Source organism: Schistocerca americana, chromosome X, assembly GCF_021461395.2.
Source record: "Schistocerca americana isolate TAMUIC-IGC-003095 chromosome X, iqSchAmer2.1, whole genome shotgun sequence".
NCBI lineage: Eukaryota > Metazoa > Arthropoda > Insecta > Orthoptera > Acrididae > Schistocerca > Schistocerca americana.
The window spans coordinates 1,010,751,198-1,010,776,036 of NC_060130.1; the positions used below are offsets into that span (position 1 = coordinate 1,010,751,198).

General features: G+C 37.7%; 1 protein-coding gene across 2 annotated transcripts in view; it reads left to right on the forward strand.

The window, feature by feature from the left end:
- LOC124555682 (biotin--protein ligase) overlaps positions 1 to 24,839 on the forward strand; it is a 373,530-nt gene that overhangs the window by 195,403 nt on the left and 153,288 nt on the right. For both annotated transcript variants that reach the window (XM_047129684.1, XM_047129685.1), the window contains one exon: positions 16,844 to 17,167. In XM_047129684.1, the coding sequence (XP_046985640.1) occupies positions 16,844 to 17,167 (324 nt within the window). The remainder of the gene's footprint in view (positions 1 to 16,843; positions 17,168 to 24,839) is intronic.

The window sequence follows — 24,839 nt, forward strand, 5'->3', positions numbered from 1 at the left end:
CATTGCGTCGGCATTGAGACACACCAATGTTGAGTTTGTATCTGTCCTGAGACGCCATGACCGGCCTCATTTGAACTCTTCTGTCGGGAGAGTTAATTTGGAGTTGGAACGGCTGCTTGGGTCGGGTGCGGGGGCTCATATCGGTGTGGTTCCTGTTGATTCTCTCAGTAGGTGGGACTATACCAGGCACGGCCTACATCTCAACAGGAAAGGGAAGGGGAAACTGGCTGGGGTAATAGCAGGAAATTTAAGGGGGGGAGGCACTGCCATGAATGGTAAAATACCAGTGGTTACAGGTGTTGGAGCAGCACCTTTTTTAGGATAGGTAAGACAGAAAGATGTCAAGTTCTACGAGAGGTCATGATTGAAACAAATCTTCAGTTTAGGAAAGAAATTAAACAGCACAATTCTAGCACATTGGATCACCAATCACAGCTGTCAATTATAAATTTTCACCAATCACCAGAAATTTTATCTCCACCAAGTTGTATCTCAGTCCTAGGTAATTGCATTGATGAATTAAAGTCACCCAACCCAGTTGACATAATCTGCCTCTCTGAACACCATGTGACCACTGGTATAGCAACTAGGCCTAAGCACAATGAGAAACTCAGACAGGAGAGTACTGCAAATGTTAGAATAAGGAAAGGTTCTCATAAAAGTATAATTAAAAATAATGTAAGTATATTTCATCAAAATATTGAGAGTTTAAAGAATAAAATAGATGAGCTTCTAGTTTGTTTAGAAGTTTTAGTAGCTGAGGATGAAATAGATATACTATGCCTGTCTGAGCATCACATTGTTACTGATATGGATAAGGTAAATGTAAGTGGATATAAGCTCTCTGCACATGTCATGAGACAAAATATGGAGAAAGGAGGAGTTGCCATATATGTCAAAAGTTATCATTGTGCAAAAAGTATAGAAACAAAAAAGTTTTGTGTAGAGAAACATATAGAAGCATGTGCCTGTGAGGTTAAATTAAATAAAGGCACATTTATAATTGTAACTGTATATAGGTCCCCATCAGGAAATTTTCATCTATTTCTGAAAAATTTGGACTCCTTGTTGTGATATCTGTCAGACAGGGGGAAGCAAATTATTATTTGTGGGGACTTCAATGTAGATTCTCTGAAAGAGGGTAATAGGCAAAATGACCTTGAAGTATTACTCGGTTCTTTCAATTTGACACCCGTTATTGATTTTCCTACTCGGGTGGTAAAGGATAGCAGCTCACTGATTGATAATTTCTTTATAGTCAAAGATAAGTTTAACCAGATAAATGCTCAGCCTGTTGAGAATGGTCTTTCTGATCATGGTGCACAGCTAGTTACAATATATGACATAGCTCCATTCAGCAATACTAAACAGTCCTCCAAAGTAGTACGTTCAGTCAACGATTTAACAATTGCAAATTTCAGGGAAAGCCTACAGCAGTTAGACTGGGATGAGGTGTACCGTGAACATGATGCCAATTTAAAATATAAATTATTTCATGACATTTTTGTAAATGCATTTGAAAACTGCTTCCCCAAGAAAATAGTTAAATATACTCGTAAGAAACCTTGTAACAAACCATGGCTTACTAAGGGTATAAAAATATCTTGTAACCGGAAAAGGAAAATGTATCTGACAGCAAGAAAGAGTAGTGACCCAGAAACTATCAAAAATTATAAAAACTACTGTGTTATATTAAGAAAAGTTATAAAAAAATCCAGAAGTATGTGTATCATGTCTGAAATCAGCAACTCTGATAATAAAATTAAAACAATTTGGAATATTATTAAAAGAGAAACAGGTCAACAAAGAGCACAGGAAGACAGTATTACCATAAAATTGAATGAAAACTTTACGAACAAAAAGTCAGAAGTTGAAAATATTTTTAATAATCATTTTCTAAATGTTGCGGATATAGTAGGATCCAGGTGTTCATTAGAAGATGCTAGGCTGTTAATGGAAGAGGCCATACCTATGCAATTTGATACAATTGAAATCTCACCCACTTCTCCCTCTGAAATTAGGAAAATAATAAACTTGCTTAAAAGCAAAAACTCACATGGAATTGATGGCATTTCCAGCAAAATACTAAAAGCTTGTTCTCAACAGATAAGTAAGATTCTCAGCCACCTGTGTAATAGCTCTCTGGAACAGGGTATTTTCCCTGATAGACTGAAATATGCTATTGTTATACCTTTGCATAAAAAGGGGGATAGATCTGATGTCAACAATTACCGTCCAATCTCCCTTCCAACAGCTTTATCCAAAATTTTTGAGAAAGTAATGTATTCAAGAGTAGCTTCACATATCTGTAACAATGAAGTACTAACAAAATGTCAGTTTGGTTTTCAGAAAGGTTTTTCAACAGAAAATGCCATATATGCTTTCACCAATCAAATTTTGAATGATCTGAATGATTGAACACCACCCATTGGGATTTTTTGTGATCTCTCAAAGGCTTTTGATTGTGTAATTCTTGAAATTCTGCTAGACAAGCTCAAGTATTGTGGCATGAGTGGGACAGTGCACAAATGGTTTAATTCGTACCTAACTGGAAGAGTGCAGAAAGTTGAAATAAGTAAGTCTCATAACATGCAAAGATCAGCACATTCCTCAAACTGGGGAACTATCAAGAATGGGGTTCCACAAGGGTCAGTCTTGGGTCCTTTGTTGTTCTTAATATATGTTAATGACTTGCCATTCTATATTCATGAAGAGGCAAAGTTAGTTCTCTTTGCTGATGATACAAGTATAGTAATCACACCTGAGAAACAAGAATTAACTGATGAAATTGTCAATACTGTCTTTCAGAAAATTACTAAGTGGTTCCTTGTAAACGGACTCTCACTGAATTTTGATAAGACACAGTACATACAGTTCCGTACAGTGAATGGTATGACGCCATTAATAAATATAGACCTTAATCAGAAGCATATAGCTAAGGTAGAATTTTCCAAATTTTTAGGTGTGTCCATTGATGAGAAATTAAATTGGAAGAAACACATTGATGATCTGCTGAAACGTTTGAGTTCAGCTACTTATGCAATAAGGGTCATTGCAAATTTTGGTGATAAACATCTTAGTAAATTAGCTTACTACGCCTATTTTCACTCGTTGCTTTCATATGGCATCATATTTTGGGGTAATTCATCACTGAGGAATAAAATATTTATTGCACAAAAGCGTGTAATCAGAATAATAGCTGGAGTCCACCCAAGATCATCCTGCAGACATTTATTTAAGGATCTAGGGATATTCACAGTAGCTTCTCAGTATATATACTCTCTTATGAAATTTGTTGTTAACAACCAAACCCAATTCAAAAGTAATAGCAGTGTGCATAACTACAATACTAGGAGAAAGGATGATCTTCACTATTCAAGATTAAATCTAACTTTGGCACAGAAAGGGGTGAATTATACTGGCACTAAAGTCTTTGGTCACTTACCAAATAGTATCAAAAGTCTGACAGATAACCAACAAGTATTTAAGAAGAAATTAAAAGAATTTCTGAATGACAACTCCTTCTACTCCATAGAGGAATTTTTAGATATAAATTTAAAAAAAATATTAATAAAAAAATAAAAAATAAAAAAAAAAATTAAAAACACAAAAAATGAAAAAGTTGTTATATTAACTAAAGTATGTTGTTAAATTAACTTAATTATGTCATGTATTGGAAAATTTGACTCGTTCCACATCATTACGAAATATCGTATTCATGATCCATGGAACTAGTATTAATCTAACCTAATCTAATCTAATCTGACTGCCTTGTGAATTTCACCAAGTTTTCCACATAAATGAACAGCTTTTCATTATTTTAATTGGGGGATTCAACTCTTTTTAGCAGCATGTTACTCTGTTCAGTAACTAGTAAAATAACTGGGAGGTATATCACATAAGTTCCTCTTGTGTTTACAATTCCAAATACCATTCATTAGCAGTCTCAGTTCAATACCTTGAGATGGTCACACATGTTCACTGTGGTCATATCAAGCTGCTTCATGAACAAAATAAAAACTCTGAAAAATTCTTAGTAGCCATCAGTATTCGAGATTTGTTCACCATCAATGTGCCAAAAATAGGAGGAAAGCTACATAATTAATTAATAAACTGATTAATATCATTTCTTTCTCACAGATGCAGAGGTAAAAAGGTTGACAGTGCCGACTTATACATTTGCTCTTATCTGCATCTTTGTTTTGCATCAGCAAACAATTTTCAATGTATGTTTTTGTAAATACACTGTTTGATTAATCATTGAACATCATCAAGTTAATTCGGTTTCCTTACATATGTATTGCCATGTTTTTGTGGTAATCATGAAAACTGCTAAGAGACACAATCCATTTTGGTGTCAAAACTATAAATTTCTTAATGGTATATGATATTTCTTGCAAGTTTGTTTGCAGTAACTTTTTGTTTTGTTAAAATAAACATTGAACATAAGCTAATAATGATGAGAGTGTAATTCAGCTGAATATTAGGTAAATTTTAACCATGGCATCAATTGTATACTTTAATGTTCCTTATGTCATATCATTCATGAATAGTTATAACATTAATAAATTTACCATCCTTATGTTGAAATTTTCCGACACTGGCATTAGCAGCTTCTGAATTCTCACAACTTTGGGTACTGTTTGGGCTGAAACTTAGGCTTGTAAACAGTCCAGTAGAATATCTATTATATCTCTGTGTTAGCTGAATTTCTTCATGTATCCATTTCTGGACCTCAAAAGTGTGTGGTGTGTCTATATTTCTACTTATTTTTATTACAATTTCCTTGAACTAATATTGTGATGAATCACAAGGATGTGGGGTGAGTCAGGTTTACAAGCATAGAGATACAATAAATATGTGTCCAATAACAAAAATAAGGCATAAACCGGTAGATAAGCTTAAAGGCTGAAGCAAAATTAATAAGATATAGTTCAAGTAACATGGCAGAATTACTAAAAGTGAATTTAAGTTCTGAAAAAAATATTCATAACTGTCCTTCTTCCAAACAAGTAAGATGAATTATGGCTAACACATTAAAAATAGAAAGTCTCAAAACATAAAGTAGAAATGACAATAAAAATTTACAGAAACACCCATTTATTTATCTCCAGACACTCATCAAGGGAGTAGAAGGACTTTTCCATAAGGTATTTCCTTAATTTATATTTACATGTAGGCAAGCCAGTAACGTAGACTTCGATATGTGATGGAAGAGAGTTGAAAATGTTTGTGGGAGAATAATGAACACTTTTGTGTACAAGACTTAGATGTTTTAGATCTTGTGTAAATCATTTTTAGACCTTTGATTGTGATCATGGTAAGCACTATTATATCTAAAAATAGAATAGTTATTACAGACAAAAATCGTCAAAGAAAATAAGTATTGAGATATGGTGGTTAATATTTGGAACTTACAAAACAAGTTTCTGCAAGAATATGTTTGGAAAATGCCATCCATTTATTTATTTTTTTGTGGTTAAGGTTGATTACTCTCCATGGTACTCACTCCCTTAACTAATCAGTTTTCATGAAAAATCACATTACAACAATAAAACTGTTTATATGTGCCAAAGCACTGAGCAGTTGTCAGCATTGGTTTCAGAAGCAGTTGCTGCAATAGGGAAAGCACCCTAATGGTAGCGAACATTTGTGCCAGGGAAAGGAGGCTTTGAAAAGCTCTGAAATATGAAGTCCATGGACTTCATTTAAATACGCGAGGAAAGAAATTACTAGCCAAAAAAATATGTACTCGCATTTCGAAGAAGAGTGAAGAAAAAAGTATAAGTGTCAAACAAACAGAGATTAAGAAGTGGTTTAGACAAGTTACAAGCTGTGCCATCAGCCAAACGCAAATTACCAAGTGCTTTAAACCAATTAGACGAGAAACAAACAATCAAGTCATCAGCCAAACAAATATTACACAATGGTTTAAACCGAAGAGGACAGATGTGGATGAAGCAAAACTTATACAAGCTCCAGAAGTTAACTCACCTGCTGATTGCCACCAGCAAACAGAAGCCACGCACAAGAAAGATACTGAAAATTTTTAGGGTAAGTGCTGTATTAGAAATGCCATTAGATAAAGAATCAGAAACCATTTCAGCCACAGTTACCAAATACACAGATTTTGCTAAACTACACCATAACGTTCAGTCACTCACAAATAAAATTTCCATGTTAGAATCACTAATCCAGTATGCACTAAATATAGACATAATTTGCGTTACTGAACATTGGCTACGAAATGCCGAAGTAAAATTAACCTCAATCTAAGGATATAGATTAGCAAGTCATTTTAGCTGAGAGTTTTCCAAACATGGTAGCTCTGCTATCTTTGTGAAAGAACAAATAAAGTTCTGTGATGTCAGTAAAAGTTATATTGACTCAATTGAGAAAGACTTTGAACTTTCCATTACTAAACTGCCAGAGCTTAATTTCATAGTTATAAACATATATAGAGCACCAAGTGGAAACCTGCCAGTCTTCATGAATAAACTAGAGGTTCTGCTGAACAGGATAAGTACACTAAATATGAAGGTAGTGCTTTGTGGGAATTTCAGTATTGATTTTTCAAAAGACAGCAGCACCAGAGATGCTTTGATAAATATGACCAACACATTCAATATGATCCCCACAATACACTGCCCAACAAGATTAACAGAATGCACAAATTCCATTATTGACCAAATATTCATCTCAGAAACAAATTACAGATTCACAAGCAGGGTACTGATCATGGGTTATAGTGATCATGAGGCACAGCTGCTGTGCATAGAAATGCCAACAAGTAGTAGCAGTTCCGAAAAAGTAGTTGAAAAAAGAACCTTTTCTGAATATAACATTATAATTTTTAATCTCTTACTGGCGAAGGAAAACTGGGAAAGCATCACCACTCAGAACAATGGTGATAGCATGTAAACGAGTTTTCAGAGCATCTTTCTTCACTATTTTAATGTAGCATTTCCAAAAGTAGTAAAAACAGTAAAACCTACTAATAATAAGCTATGGATAACTAAAGGCATAAAAATTTCCAGTGAGAGAAACAGATTTCTTCAGTACTGTTGTAAGAAATATAGAGTAACCCAAGAATTCCCAGATTATTCAAAAGCCTACAAAAGAATCTATGGTAGAGTAGACAAAGAGGCAAAAATTATGTGGAATGACAATTTGATAAGAAACTCATCTAATGAAATGAGATCCACGTGGAGAGTTATAAAGAAAGAAACTTGTAGCTCAGCACCAAAGAAAAAGAATGTATCATTAACACTAGAACGCTCAAAAGTCACAGACCCAAATTCAGTTGTGGAAAAATTCAATGAATACTTCACTTCACTAACTGAAGACCTCATTCGAGTACACCGTCAAGGACCAGTCCCAAGTTTCCCCAACAAGTCAGGGATCTCGATTGCTTCTATATATGTTTATGAAACAAATCCCAATGAAATTATAAGTAAAATTAAATCATTAAGCAATAAAAGTCAAGTGGTCTTGATGACGTACCTGATTTCATATTAAAAGTATGTGCTCACCACATAACAAAGCCCTTGGCAAAAATTTTCAACCTCTCTTTAAAAACTGGTGTATTTCCAGATGTTTTTAAAACAGCAAAAGTTTCACCACTGCTAAAAAAAGGTTCTTCTGAAAAAATATCAAACTACTGACCGGTGTCACAGTTAAGTTCCTTCTCAAAAATTCTAGAAAAACTCTTCTGTGACAGGCTTTTAAATTTTATAAATAAATATGCACCTTTTTTTCCATTACACCAGCATGGTTTTAGAAAGTCTAAATCTACACATACAGCAATTTTCGAATTCTTAGACTGCATTTTAAAATCCCTTGATCAACATAAATTAGCTGCAGGTATTTTTCTAGATTTATCAAAAGCCGTTGACGTCCTGGACCATAACATTCTGCTCGAAAAATGAGAAAGTCGAGGAGTAAGAGGTGTAGCACATAGCTGGTTGTGTTCATACCTAAAAAACCACAGGCAGAAAGTATCACTTCAGTATGGATCCAACAAAATGAATAAAACCAGAAAAAACTCCTTTCTTTCTAGGGAATAACCAGTAAAATATGGTGTACCACAGGGCTCAGTCTTAGGTCCACTACTCTTCTTTATTTATGTGGATGAATTAGTTGAATATATGAGTCCCACAAAAACTATCATGTTTGCCGATGACACGAGCATATTGCTCACTGGATCCAGTCCAGAAACTTTGCAGTCCACAGTCTATGAAAAGACTTTCTGAGTGGTTCACAAAAAACAAACTCATTATATATACTGAAAAAACTGTGTGTGTCGATTTTCAGTTAATTCCTCCAACTAATCAAATATCTATTCAAGCACAATTACAAAATGATCCCGTACAAAATGTAAGTGTCTTAAAATTTTTGGGTCTGTGGGTTCTGCAAGACTTAAAGTGGGAGACACACATAAATAACTTGTCTAGAAAACTATCATCTGTGTGCTATGGCCTAAGAATTTTAAAGGTTTCAACAGGCAGAACAACAGTACTGCAGGCATACTATGCACAGTTCCCCCCACTAGTCCGATATGGGATCGTTTTCTGTTGATACTCAGCTCACAGTGTAAAGGTTTTTAGAATGCAAAAAAGAGCTCTAAGAATAATTTGTGGCTTTAAAAAGATGGTGTCCTGTAAATCCCATTTTACTGAGCTTGGTGTTCTAAATGTTCCAAGTTTATTCATTTATGAAATTATCTTGTTCACTAGAAACTACCTCCTGAAAACAGGCAAACTGCTACAGGACAAAAATGTACACAACTATAGTACCAGAGGGAAATCAAATATACATCAAAAATATCACAGAACAACCACCTATGAGAGGAGCATAATTAACGTTGGTGTAATACTACACAATAAGATACCAGAGGAAATAAAAAATGCTACTCATCCAATATTTAAAGCTAAACTAAAGGCATTTCTAGTAAAGCACTGTTTCTATTCTGTCATAGAATTTCTGAATACGTAACAAAATTAATTGTAATAGGTACCTATTTTTAATTTCCCTACTATTTTGCTGATACTATGTATTATTGTAACTTATCTTTTACCTGTCCAATATCAATTGTACAATTTGTGCTGTATGATAAAACTGGACCAATAAAAAATCAAATCAAATCAGAAGTGAACATCAATAGCTATCAGTGGCATGTTAGGAAGTATACGTAAAATAAGTTGTCATTTTACTTTGATTAGAAACGTCCATTTGGTATATAGATGGAAAGTAGTGTACAGAAATATACATGGAGTGGCCTTGAACACTGGATTTATATACTTACATTGCATTTCATTTGTCACTAGGCTGCTGAAATGTGCAGAAACAGGCTGTTCAAGTGAGAGTGAGACCTGTAGTTGGAAAGTACTGCAGCAGTGTTGGCAGATTGTACTGATTTCTGGAAAGAATTTGAGGATGTTCAAAGTTGGCACTTTAGTGTTTGGCTCAGACGTAGTTCCTTATTTCTTACTCTTCCTAACTGGATGCAGATGCTCACTTAAATTGTGAGCCTCTGGATGAGCTATCAGGTGGCAAAGATACCACATGATGTGCCTTTTTGAGCCGGCCGCTGTGGCCGAGCGGTTCTAGGCGCTTCAGTCCAGAACTGCGCTGCTGCTACGGTCGAAAGTTTGAATCCTGCCTCGGGCATGGATGTGTGTGATGTCCTTAGGTTAGTTAGGTTTAAGTAGTTCATAGTCTAGGGAACTGATGACCTCAGATATGAAGTGCCATAGTGCTTTGAGCCATTTGACCTTTTGTGCCTTTTGAGAGCTCAGAAATTGGTAGTAAGCACTGTAATCTGTTCACTCCTTTGATTTGGTTTTATTCAAAAACGCAAAATATTAAATCATAAAAAAATTGCCCAAAGTGTGATTTGAACCAACACAGGAACATACTGCTATATTCCAGAATTTTTATGGATTCACTGAGATACCTATTTTGATTTTACCAATTTCAAAATATTTCGTACGGTTGTTCAATTTTTTACCCCACTTCACAACATCAAACATCTTTTCCAAGTTTGTAGTTCTAATAATTGTATGACAAGTTTTCTTATGAGTTTTTAGAGGGTGTGTCCATATGCTGAGTTTAAAAATGATATAACTTCATCACTCACACACAATGGTTCTTTTATGAGCAGTACTGTACTTTAATGTGATTGGAATTGGTTGACAGGTGGCTCAAATTTTTTTCTTTGTCCTTTTTGTGTGTTGTTGAATATACACGATAGATAGTTTGATGTATTAATGTCAGTTCAGTGTGCAAATGATGACTATCATCAATACTACTCATGCAGTGATGTATAAGGGCAATATGGTATTCTCTGTGAATGCCATAGGAAGTGACTGCCTTTCTTATTGCAAAACTTCAGCACAGCAGGGATTGACGATTATTGAGCAGTATGACAGCAGACAGGCAGTTCCTTCACCGTGGGCTACTCTGTAGCTACAACATGTTATCTGAAGATAAGAAACATTGCCTGGAACTGGTAATTTGAAAATGAAAAGTAGCGAATTGCAGAATGCAAAAATTAGACAATTTTGAAACATTGTTTTCTTGTATGATAAACTCATCATGATGTCATTGGCAAAAATAAGGAGATTTGGTATCCAGCTAAATACAGGGCTATTACAAATGATTGAAGCGATTTCATAAATTCACTGTAGCTCCATCCATTGACATATGGTCACGACACACTACAGATACGTAGAAAAACTCATAAAGTTTTGTTCGGCTGAAGCCGCACTTCAGGTTTCTGCCACCAGAGCGCTCGAGAGTGCAGTGAGACAAAATGGCGACAGGAGCTGAGAAAGCGTATGTCGTGCTTGAAATGCACTCACATCAGTCAGTCATAACAGTACAACGACACTTCAGGACGAAGTTCAACAAAGATCCACCAACTGCTAACTCCATTCGGCGATGGTATGCGCAGTTTACAGCTTCTGGATGCCTCTGTAAGGGGGAATCAACGGGTCGGCCTGCAGTGAGCGAAGAAACGGTTGAACGTGTGCGGGCAACTTTCACGCGTAGCCCGCGGAAGTTGACGAATAAAGTAAGCAGGGAGCTAAACGTACCACAGCCGACAGTTTGGAAAATCTTACGGAAAAGGCTAAAGCAGAAGCCTTACCGTTTACAATTGCTACAAGCCCTGACACCCGATGACAAAGTCAAACGCTTTGAATTTTCGGCGCGGTTGCAACAGCTCATGGAAGAGGATGCGTTCAGTGTGAAACTTGTTTTCAGTGATGAAGCAACATTTTTTCTTAATGGTGAAGTGAACAGACACAATGTGCGAATCTGGGCGGTAGAGAATCCTCAAGCATTCGTGCAGCAAATTCGCAATTCACCAAAAGTTAATGTGTTTTGTGCAATCTCACGGTTCAAAGTTTACGGCCCCTTTTTCTTCTGCGAAAAAAACGTTACAGGGCACGTGTATCTGGACATGCTGGAAAATTGGCTCATGCCACAACTGGAGACCGACAGCGCCGACTTCACCTTTCAACAGGATGGTGCTCCACCGCACTTCCATCATGATGTTCGGCATTTCTTAAACAGGAGATTGGAAAACCGATGGATCGATCGTGGTGGAGATCATGATCAGCAATTCATGTCATGGCCTCCACGCTCTCCCGACTTAACCCCATGCGATTTCTTTCTGTGGGGTTATGTGAAAGATTCAGTGTTTAAGCCTCCTCTACCAAGAAATGTGCCAGAACTGTGAGCTCGCATCAACAATGCTTCTGAACTCATTGATGGGGACATGCTGCGCCGAGTGTGGGAGGAACTTGATTATCGGCTTGATGTCTGCCGAATCACTAATGGGGCACATATCGAACATTTGTGAATGCCTAAAAAAACTTTTTGAGTTTTTGTATGTGTGTGCAAAGCATTGTGAAAATATCCCAAATAATAAAGTTATTGTAGAGCTGTGAAATCGCTTCAGTCATTTGTAATAACCCTGTATATACTACATGACAGACAAACATTGTCTTGCCCAAAGGCATACCTATTGTGGCAAGGTGTATGGTGGTTTATAATGGGCTCCACTTATCATCAACACATGCCTGTTATCACGTGCAGGTTGATACAGGATTAATAATTGAAAATTTAATATCTTTCCACTAAGCTGGTGATCTAAACCATCTTGCCTAACTCTAACAGCACCAGCTGCTGCCCTTCTCTCAAAAATGTAGTTGTGGTATATGTGTGAGTGGACTGCAATGCGTCTGGTTTACTTGTGCTTCTTTTCTCCATTGCTACCATGATAACAGAATACCCAGCTGTAGTGTCAGTTGCTCTAGGTGTTCCTGAGTTGTAAGGTCTCCCTTATTTATGACAGCCAGTATAGTTTTCATGCATAGTGTATTTCAAAAAGCTATTAATGCCATCAGTCTCATACAAATGGTTCTTCCTCTGTTTTAAAATGCTATTTCATTGTCTATTTCAAATAAATTAGTATTTACTTCAGTTGATTGAAAGTTAAAACTGTTGACTTAAACTGTCATCAGTTTGAGTATTTCAGTGATATGTTGTGTAAATTCTTTGTGGTGATTACTGTAATATTAATCAGTAGTCTGGTGGTTAACAGAATCTTTCGTTTTTTATCCCTAGCTCACCTGTGATGATTATTCATGACAAAATAGTCTGTCTGTTAGAACAACAATAAAAAAGAAGACGTTAACTGTTCCTACAAATGTGCGTTTTTTGAACTCTGTCTTAAACAGACAAAATTCTGAGTAGAGTAATAAAGGTCATCTGTATTGATAGCCTAATACAATACTGACAGATTTGTGTTAATGGGGTGTGCTTGTGCTCCACAAATGCAGCCAAGTCTGCTCAGGACTACAGTTTCCCCCTCCACTGTGCTATTTCGAGCAGATGTGTAATGTAAGATGGCTATATGCTGAAGCTTCCACGTATGGAAATCTTAGGACGATGTGTTTTGAAACACAGTGCAACTACTTCTAAGAGGTGAATATTGTAGCGTACTTTTATAATCAGGATTTTATCACGTGTGTTTATTTTCAACTTTTTATTTTTCTGCCGAAGCACTAACATCATTACTTAATGAAATGGGTACATTAGATCTACATCTACATCTACATTTATACTTCGCAAGCCACCCAACGGTGTGTGGTGGAGGGCACTTTACGTGCCACTGTCATTACCTCCCTTTTCTATTCCATACGCGTATGGTTCGCGAGAAGAACGACTGTCTGAATGCCTCCGTGCGCGCTCGAATCTCTCTTATTTTACATTCATGATCTCCTCGGGAGGTATAAGTAGGGGGAAGCAATATATTCGATACCTCATCCAGAAACGCACCCTCTCGAAACCTGGCGAGCAAGCTACACCGCGATGCAGAGCGCCTCTCTTGCAGAGTCTGCCACTTGAGTTTGCTAAACATCTCCGTAACGCTATCATGGTTACCAAATAACCCTGTGACGAAACACGCCGCTCTTCTTTGGAACATCTCTATCTCCTCCGTCAACCCGATCTGATACGGATCCCACACTGATGAGCAATACTCAAGTATAGGTCGAACGAGTGTTTTGTAAGCCACCTCCTTTGTTGATGGACTACATTTTCTAAGGACTCTACCAATGAATCTCAACCTGGTACCCACCTTACCAACAATTAATTTTATATGATCATTCCACTTCAAATTGTTCCGCATGCATATTCCCAGATATTTTACAGAAGTAACTGCTACCAGTGTTTGTTCCGCTATCATATAATCATACAATAAAGGATCCTTCTTTCTATGTATTCGCAATACATTAAATTTGTCTATGTTAAGGGTCAGTTGCCACTTCCTGCACCAAGTGCCTAGCTGCTGCAGATCTTCCTGCATTTCGCTACAATTTTCTAATGCTGCAACTTCTCTGTATACTACAGCATCATCCGCAAAAAGCCGCATGGGACTTCCGACACTATCTACTAGGTCATTTATATATATTGTGAAAAGCAATGGTCCCATAACACTCCCCTGTGGCACGCCAGAGGTTACTTGAACATCTGTAGACGTCTCTCCATTCTCTCCATTGAGAACACCATGCTGTGTTCTGTTTGCTAAAAACTCTTCAATCCAGCCACACAGCTGGTCTGATATTCCGTAGGCTCTTACTTTGTTTATCAGGCGACAGTGCGGAACTGTATCAAACGCCTTCCGGAAGTCAAGGAAAGTAGCATCTACCTGGGAGCCTGTATCTAATATTTTCTGGGTCTCATGAACAAATAAAACAAGTTGGGTCTCACACGATCGTTGTTTCCGGAATCCATGTTGATTCCTACAGAGTAGATTCTGGGTTTCCAAAAACGACATGATACGCGAGCAAAAACATGTTCTAAAATTCTACAACAGATCGGCGTCAGAGATATAGGTCTATAGTTTTGCGCATCTGCTCGACAACCCTTCTTGAAGACTGGGACTACCTGTGCTCTTTTCCAATCATTTGGAACCTTCCGTTCCTCTAGAGACTTGCGGTACACGGCTGTTTGAAGGCGGGCAAGTTCTTTCGCGTACTTTGTGTAGAATCAAATTGGTATCCTGTCAGGTCCAGTGGACTTTCCTCTGTTGAGTGATTCCAGTTGCTTTTCTATTCCTCTGACACTTATTTCGATGTCAGCCATTTTTTCGTTTGTGCGAGGATTTAGAGAAGGAACTGCAGTGCGGTCTTCCTCTGTGAAACAGCTTTGGAAAAAGGTGTTTAGTATTTCAGCTTTACGCGTGTCATCCTCTGTTTCAATGCCATCATCATCCCAGAGTGTCTGGATATGCTGTTTCGAGCCACTTACTGATTTAACGTAAGACCAGAACTTCCTAGGATTTTCTGTCAAGTCGGTACATAGAATTTTACTTTCGAATTCACTGAACACTTCACGCATAGCCCTCCTTACGCTAACTTTGACATTGTTTAGCTTCTGTTTGTCTGAGAGGTTTTGGCTGCATTTAAACTTTAAGTGAAGCTCTCTTTGCTTTCGCAGCAGTTTCCTAACTTTGTTGTTGAACCATGGTGGGTTTTTTCCATCCCTCACAGTTTTACTCAGGACATACCTGTCTAAAACGCATTTTACGATTGCCTTGAACTTTTTCCATAAACACTCAACATTGTCAGTGTCGGAACAGAAATTTTCGTTTTGATCTGTTAGGTAGTCTGAAATCTGCCTTCTATTACTCTTGCTAAACAGATAAACCTTCCTCCCTTTTTTTATATTCCTATTAACTTCCATATTCAGGGATGCTGCAACGGCCTTATGATCACTGATTCCCTGTTCTGCACTTACAGAGTCGAAAAGTTCGGGTCTGTTTGTTATCAGTAGGTCCAAGATGTTATCTCCACGAGTCGGTTCTCTGTTTAATTGCTCGAGGTAATTTTTGGATAGTGCACTCAGTATAAAGTCACTCAATGCTCTGTCCCTGCCACCCGTCCTGAACATCTGATGGTGCTAGTAGGGTGAAAAGAACTACAGAATGCTTTACATATATTAAGTTGTAATGTTCATAAATTTATACATATTTCAATTGTAGAATATTTAATATATCTGGAACTATGGTTTGTGATGTAGTCAAACACATGGATCTACACAGATTAAAATCTGTTAAACCCAGCCGTTGATGAAACTTTGTCAATTGCACAACAGGAAAAAAAGAAGAAGAAAAGTGCTTGCACCTGTGTTGAACCAAACATTGAAATAACTTTAGTAGCTTGGCTATGCAATTGAGGATATTGGGGTAACATTTTGTAAAGTCTTGTAAATTCCTGGAGTGAACAAACAGGTCATTGAGCTGGATGCTTCACTGTACATCTGTCAGTTCAAGTCAGAAGAAATGAGCAGCCACAAGCGAGAATGATCTGATGGATAAATCAAAATAAGTCTTCAGTCACGCAAAATATTGGACTCTGTATGAGAACTTACTGTGAAATATTGCAATTACTAAAATGTAGTTGGTCACATCTGGTACACAAATGACTGCATTTAATTCTGGAAAATGTTCCATGTCATGAACTTTAAGCTGATTTGTGCATAGGATTAAGTTTCGTTTGATAGCCTCAATCCTGTCAGCCATTTCTGTTACAAAATGATTCTCGCCTTGCACTAGTACATTTAATTCAAATAATTGGTGATGTTGACCATAAATATTGGACACCACTCTACTTACCCTTTACCCTAAGCACTTTGCATGGCCTTCAAACAATGTGAAAAATGAAGCAATTCCTGTTCGGTGCAAAACAATGCAGCTTTTCCACTTTTCCTTTCTTGGACAAGTGTGTAGATGCCATAGTATTCTTAGTACAGAATGTAAATCTAATTCAACACAAGCAGTATTGTCTACAAACTGTTTGGCATCTGAGAATTCTACCACTTTGCTCTAGTGGCATCTGGCTGCAGCCTTCATGTCCCTCTTTCTCCTCATCACTCAGACCCCCCCCCCCCCTTTCCCCTCTGCACTTGAAGCAAAGCATTAGGTAGGAGTGAGGCTGGAGTGCTCGCACTTGTGAATCGCTGTTTGACCAGGCCTGGCCTAAAATATAAGAGCACTGCACATACAGAAACTGGAATACATTGTTGTGGTTGTTAATTTCTTTGTTCTAGAGAAACAATTTGTTGCAATTAACAAGTATATAATTGATGCCTACTTTACTTTTACTTACAAATAAATAGGTTTAGTAATGCTGTCATACTTATTATATGCTGAATGATGGATATGACTTATGAGTAGATTTAATGTTTTTAAACAGTACTGATTCGTGCATCGTACTAACTCAAATATTTTACTGTTGTACTATGGATAGTCTAAACGTCATGTGAATTTCAGATATACAGTATATACAACTACTCAGGAGCAGCTGCTAATTCAACCGTGGATGGATAATACCCAATTGTTGGTTGTATCTGGAAATGTTTCTCATGAGCTGGGATCACGTGTAATCAACTATTTGCTACAAGGTGGAAAAGTATTGTGCCTATGCTCAGATCTTCTTCATTTAATGCTGCCAATGTTCCGTACTGCAGAGGTTCGTGAGCGTGAATTAGTGCAATTTTCATATGGTCAGTGGAAACGTGTGAGCCTAATGCACCATATCTTTTGCTACCAGCCATCACCTGAGCACAGACGCTTCTTTCGCTTTGAAGATTTAAGGTGAGTTCCTGTAATTTAATAAAAATTTCAGTCATGTAAACATCTTCTTCTGTTGCATTTTCCTATAATTGGTTGAATTTGCATGTATTCAGAAACCTTGATAAATTGAGCCATTTATCCATAAGCTGTTATATTTTTCTGCATGAAGTGTTGTTAGTGAAACCGAAAGATGAAAGGATGTGATAGAATGATTTATTGAAGTTGTTCTTTTTTGAAACCATCATTTCTTGTATTACAGCTAAAGATGTGTGATGTAAATAGAATGTCCAGTGTGGAACAAAACAAGTTGTCATTCAAATAAACTCATGGTTATATGCAGAAAATGATTACTATAGTCATAGTGCCAGTGCAGCTGATGAGGGGAAGAAATAGGAGAAACTATATCATGACATTGGAGGAACAAAACAGGACAGGGCAAGAAGAGAAAGAAATATGAGCCAGTATGACTCTCCAAGCAGTGTTTGTGCTCTGAATTTTGACGGTAAACCAAATTGTGATGAACACATCTCTTGCAATGGATGCCTCTGGAGTTGGCTGACATGCCCATGATGTTTTCACTCTTACTAAGTGAACCTATAATGAAATGTGCTGCTCTTTGGCTATTCTGTTTTTCCTGTATCAGTCCTATTTGGCATGCGTTCCAGACTGATGAACAATATTTAAGTATTAGTCAAGCAAGGAATTTGTAAGCTATTTCCTTTGTAGGCGGATTACATTTCCTGAGAATTCTTCCAGTGAATATCAGTCTAGCATCTGCCTTAAGTGTGATTAGTTTTGTGTGGTCATTCCACTTTAAATTATTCCATATGCTTACTCCAGATATGGATTTGATATCTTCCAGTGTTTGTTCTTCAATTGTATAGCCATACATAATGGATCTCTCCACCTATTTATGCACAATATGTTATGTTTATTTATGTTCAGTGTCAGCAGCCAATTCCTGCACCAAGCATCAATCTCCCGTAGGTTTTCCTGTATTCTGATACAATTTTGTAGCATTGTGACTGTGAAAGTGCATCTGAATGTGCAACATCTGTCGTCTTTGTTGAGACATGAGTCATCAGTTGATGTCAGTAGATCAGTGAAGTTGCACTTGACAGTGTTGTGTAAAAGGAAAATGCCAGGTTAAAGGAAAGAAAATGTGCCTGTCAAGGGAAAGAAGCATGTAGTGAAGACCGTAGTTAGTAGAAATGAAGTTAGAGGTTTTGGATCACTGTGAGAAAGGTGAGCATATTGTCGGCATTCAGCTTGCTCTGGGACTTAGTGAATCCACTGTGAGAACTCTTCATGACAGTGCAAAATAATTTCAAAAAATTGTTCACTGTTTAACTGCCTTAAATGTGTCTAGGGTGGCCACATATTGCTCAGATGTGATGGAAAAACTGCTAAGCCGTTGGATTGGGCACCACAATCAACAGCACATCCCCTCTCTCTGGAGCTGCTATTTAAGCTAAGGCCAAGAGCTTGTAGGTAGACTTAACAAAAGAAGAGGATGATCCAACACAGGTCGGGTTGGGTTGATAGCTTAAAGCATTGTTTTATCTTTGATGACATTAAGCTGAGGTACAGAAGATGGAGTTGGAACCAAGGAATTTAAAAAGACATTTAAGAAATAGTAACAGAAAAAGACTGTATTATGAAGCAGGTTTTCAGCCTTAGGAAATGGGTTTATTTTTGAAACAGATGCTTAGTCACATCTTCATTTCTATTGAAAAACGAACTGCACCTTATTCTTGAGGCTGACAAGGACAGACGTACCCATCTTTACGAAGGAAATTCTGCAGGCCATTGCAGATCAGAACACCTTATAATATACCACTTTCAAAATCCTAGCTCACTAAGGAGTTGTGCCAAGAGCAGGCTGGGAGTTCATTGCAGATAAAATAATGATTTTATAATGTATGGTGTGTTTCAGTGGTAAGTTTTTAGTACATACAGCTTGCATTGAAATGCATTTCAGAAAGATCATAATGGTTGTTTTTGGTGAAAATGCTAAGAAACTCTTCTATTTTAAACTTAATAACCGAGTAAATGAGAATCTAATCCCATATTTTACGTATAAAATGACTTTTTGGTTTATGCATATTTGGTGTGTGCAGCGATTTGGTGGAATGTATCTATCACATACAGCGAGATTTACCTCTCTGTCACAACTACCCCCCCCCCCCCCCCCCCTTCTCTCTCTCTCTCTCTCTCTCTCTCTCACACACACACACACACACACACACACACACACACACACACACAGAGCTTCTCTACTCCTCTGCTATCACTTTGTCCATCTCCTCCTCCACCCGTCTTTCTGCGTGCGTCACCTCCTCCCACCCCGTTTCTGTTCATCTCCTCGTTACCGTTACTACTCTTTATGTCCCCGTCCCGCCCCCCCTCCCCCCTGCGCACTGTCTTCTTACTCCTCTCTCTCTGACCTTGGCCATTGTTTATTGTTATTGCAAATGAAACCTTGAGTAGGAATTGAAATCACTTAAAATGATTGGTTAAATAATTTGGGCTTATCAGTATAAGGGATATATGAGAGCGACCTCTCCAGGTACAGGATCTGTAAGGATAGTAGTTTTAATGACAGTATTTCATGTAGTTGTAATCTGTAAATGAGTATCATTACAAAGAATCAATCAATTCAGACTCAACAGTACTATTAGAATCATAAGCTGATAAGCCATATGTACAACACAGTCATTTAAAAAAACACATAGCCCATGTTCATCTGAATGTATATTAGCATATCATGTAAAAAATTTGAAGTAAATTGGTCAAGAGCTTTTCGAGATTTATGGTAACTATATAATATTACATATATATTTATATATTATGAATATTAAAAGATGTGTAGCCTGTGTCCATTTGGATGTTTCTTAGAAAATCATGTAAAAATTTGATGTTAATTGGTGAAGTACTTTTCGAAATTTTTTAGACTAACGTTAAACGATGATGTCTTTATATAGTAGTATAGATAAACAAAAAAGTGATGGTCCTATAACATACCCTTTGGATACGCCTAAGTTAATTTTACATCTGAAGATTTATCTCGGTTGAGTATGACATGCTAAGTTCTATTTGCTAGAAACTCTTCAGTCCAATCACACAACTAGTCTGATATTACCAGTACTCTTATCTTGTTCATTAGACAGCAGTGCGAAACTGTATCAAATGCCTTTTGGAAGTTGACGCACAGAGCGTGTGAGGTAACGGGCGACTTTTGGTGCCCTGAAAATAATCTAAGTTCGGAGTTGGTGTGGCCGCACAGGCCGCTCGGCAAGCCGGGACTCGTCAGCAACCGCCTGGTGCTGAACATTAGCCGGAGCAAGAGGGGTAGCCCCAGCGCTTGGTCCAGGCTGACCGCGTCGCTGGGAATTCCGTGTTGACGTTGTGCTGAAGACTGTGCTTTGTGTCAGTGAAGGAGATTTGTGTGCCGGGAGTGCCAAAGATGGCGACCGACTTTGTGAAACCGTAATGGCAGACATTTCACGGTTCATGTAGAAATGAATAATAGCCAGAGGAATCGAGACACCTTACAAAGAAACATGTACATTACCATTATTTGCATGATGATTCTTATGGTGTAATCAGATTTTCAATATCTTTATTAGTTTAAAGTTTAGTATCTGACTGTAAATTATACAAGTAACACCCAGCAACGAATTTCCAAAATATAAACGCTTCATCCAGTTTTGTCGATCAATGTGTCTTTAGAAAGCTATTAGTGTAAACCTAAATTGGTACGAATTATAGGCATGTAACTTGAATAGTACATGAGTTATTCGAGGTCAAAGTGGCCGGTTGCTATTGATCGCGTCAGGCCACAAGTACTCCACAGTTACACAAAAAAATGGTAGCAGCATTCTTATAAATATCTTCATCTGTCTATGTCTTTGTTGATATCCGATATATACTATTCATGAAGAAATTGGTCAAATATTTATTGTGTGTTAGAAAGCACAGAGACATTAGGCTACTGGCCTACTTTTGTCTCTATTCCTTTGATATATGTTTATTCGATTTGTTTATGTATTTAATAATGTGTGTGAGAGCATGTTTATGGTCCTACCATAGGAATATTTATTCAATTTCAAGTTATTTAAATGTAAATCCAGTATTTCGTATGTGTTTCAATATGTTTGTGAGTGTGTGTTGGCTTGGAGACGTGGCGGGAGCACTCTAGCCAATCACAGTGCTCGTTACTACGGTAGGCTACTACCAAAGTCAATGGAGAGGTTGGTATGAAAGTGGGGGAGGAGCATCGGGTCGCACAGGACACGAGGAGAGTGCTGGATGGGAAGGTGCGACGGACAGTTGCAGAAAATACTTGGAGAGTGTTGAACAGATTGCGCGTGGTCACGGGAGATAGAAATATCTCATAGTGCTGACTTGTGCACTTATGAGATTTCCGTGGCATCTGCAGTGAAGACATAGTATGCATTTAGAAGTGAATATCGCAAGCTATGTTGTTGTTCGTAACTAATTACGTGAAGTAGGAATTTATTGTTTCCCTGTTATTCAACTTATATTTTATTTAAGTGCTGGACCATCGACAACAATAAATGTTTTGCAGTAAGAAACGGCATTCTTAAAGGTACTTCTGCTATCGTACTCATCATTTAAAGTCGTTAAAAATAATACCTGCAGATTTTATTTAATTGCAATCTTTCATTTATAAATTTCTATGTTACATTCAGAACTCGCAGTTGCCGAGTGATAGGAACCTTCGACCGTTCGATTCATATGTATATTCATATTGTATTCTGTAGACTCAGCAGTATTTGGCTTGTAATGCAGCAACTGCGTATCCCAGCCCCTAGACAACAAAACCAGCCAAAACTTTTAATATTTCAGCTCTGAGTCTAAGGGTACGTAGCTGAGGGCCACCATTAATTTTTTAATTTGAAATCCCGCAACTGGGGGCTCGTCTGGGATTAGTGTCCTGCAAAGCGGTAATTCCTTTTCTCTCTGTTATTCAGCGTACTATGCAAAACTAGTAGAGATTTCTGTAGAGTGAACCTCTCACAAAAGACAGTGTGAGATCGTTCCCCCCCCTCTCCCCCGCTGCAAGTAGGTTTCTGGAAATAGTGAAATTTCCCAGTCATTTTCGCAGCTAACATATGCTATCGATAGAGGTCCTAATCTAATTTGGGAATTTGCATGGGGGCTCAGAGTCTAAATAAGTTGAGTGCAGGGAACGTTAGCGGTTAGCGCTTTTAACGGACAGCGGTATCGGAGATGGTTGGAACACGCGGTAACCGATCGGCAGCAGCTACAGTTACTTCTCCAGTGGCGGACTCAGTGCAACAGCAGTATGACGGCAGCATCTTGTGTTTAAATCTGAAGTTCAAGCTCCACTTACAGATCTCGCGAATATAAAACAGTCACCTAGTATGTGTAATTCTGAAAACGTATGTGAGCGTGAAAGTGTAACTAGCAGGAATTCAGGCAAGTGGAATGATTGTGGCGGAGATATGATGTCTCAGCTAATGCAAATGATCCAGGGATTGGGAAATAAAATGAATACAATAAGAGTTCGAAAAGTGTTTTTTGAATAAATTTTGGAGCGAGGCAAAACAGACGTGGATCCAAAATGAATTTTTAAATGAGCCAAGTTATAGGTACGGTAATGGGACGATGAGAGATTTTTGCAAGTGCAAACTTGGCAATTTTATGCATGTGAAACGTCCGTTGGGGGTTTTAACGGAAATCACCACGTTAAAAAGGCGATTACCCAAAAATTTGCAGTGGGATCTTGTCCATAGTTTATGTGATTCCGTGGACGAATTTCTAGAATTTGTAGAAAAATTAGAGAGGGCTTTGAGGTTCAAACCTCAGAGCAAACTGGGTGGTAGTTATCAAAATGGGAATCTAAATAATCATCACCAAAATAATAATCATGAGAGAAATCAAAAGAATTCTCAGGGAGAAAGCAGCTGGAATGAGCAGAATGGTCAGAGAACGAACGGGAGTGATAACTTCCGTGAATGGGACCAAAGTAAAGAGCGCAAAACTGATGGGGGAAATTCGTGCGAAGTGCAATCGCGTAACAACCGGTTGGGAAACTGATGTTCGCCACATCTCAGGTCCTGGGATGGCGATCTGAACAGGCGATGAAAAGGACTGGAGATAATGGTAATGGTACAGATGATGTTGACAGGTTTGGAGAAAGGCAACAAATATGTAATATGGAGTGTGTTCAAGAGGAAGGCTATATAGGCGGCTCTTTCAATAAAAGCAGGTGCAAACGGTGGAAGCACAGATTTGTGAGAGATTTAAGTAAAAGTAATGGAAATAAATTTGCGGGGAATGATGTAAGTTATGTATATGTAATGAATGAGTGTGTGAATGGTGATGAATGGAAAGATTCAGTGGTTGAAAGAGAAGTTAAAGAGGAGATGAATTTTGTGAAAGCAAATTGTGTGGAGAGTTCTGAAGAGGTATTAGCAAATAGTAGAAATTGCGATAAGGAAGACATTGTAATTGTAGTAGCAAGTACTTGTGAGTCGGCGAAAAGCGTCAATGTTAGTGAACGCGGCATAGCTTTGGTCTTGGCAGCTGCAAGTGAGGGTTATTGTGTTATGGCGGAAAGTGTCAATGTTACTAAGGGAGGCTTAGCATTGGTCTCGCCAGCAGTTGAAGTTAAAAATGTATTGGCAGAGGTAGATGATTTCTGTTTAAGGGAACAGAGTAATGGTTACAGCCACATGATGAATGCAGAAATCATGGAAGGCCTGAGACACAAACTGTGGACTGTTATCCGTCATGAGCATATAAGGCAACGGTTCAATAGAAATTTTTTTAGAGAGGACCTGAATCATAGCGACAGCTGATGTTGAAGGACAGCAGGTAACATGTGGAAGCTTAGAGAATGCACTGACAGCCAACAACCATTAAGAATTTAGGAAGGGTCCAGCAAAATCAACGTGGGCACGTTCCCACGGGCATTATGGTGCGTAGCATCGCCTGCATCACCATGTGTTGGGTAGCTCACTAAGAGCAATCTGTGGCAAGATATACAGTGTCACCTTTGATCCTGTCAAAAACACATCCCGATGGGCAAATATCTTGGTACGTGGGTAATTTCACGTGAAATCACACAGTTGGAAATTTTTACCTGTGCAACTGAAGAGCTGTATTTTCAAGTAATATTATAAATCCCCCAGTGGCCGTTGCCCTTATGTCACATATTTTTCTGAAAATTTGGTGTAAGAATGTACATAATGAGTTAGGGTTAAAATGTTTTTTCTAGAATTTCTTGACCAAAATTGTAATTAGGAGACCATTTTGAAATGTGGACCCCCTTCTACCAACTGGCATTGAGAAATGAAGCGCCTTGTAAGTTTGTAACCACTATAACTTTTTTATTTATGAATCAATTTTATTCAATTTCGTGTCATTGGAAAGTAAATGAATATAACTATAATATAAAAATTATTAAAGTGCTGTGTCTAAGCAACAAATGTTTGAAAATTTGTAATTAATGTAATTTCTCACCATTTTTTTTGCAGATTTCAGGAATTTTTTTTATAGCAGAATCACAAGTTTCACCATCTGGATTTTTGTTTCAAATAATTCCTACTGCCATACTTTTCAACATAAAAAATCACAAGGGTGTTTGTCCTCTATTGTCAGATCTTATACTTTTTCAATAATGCTGTAATAATTAATTTCC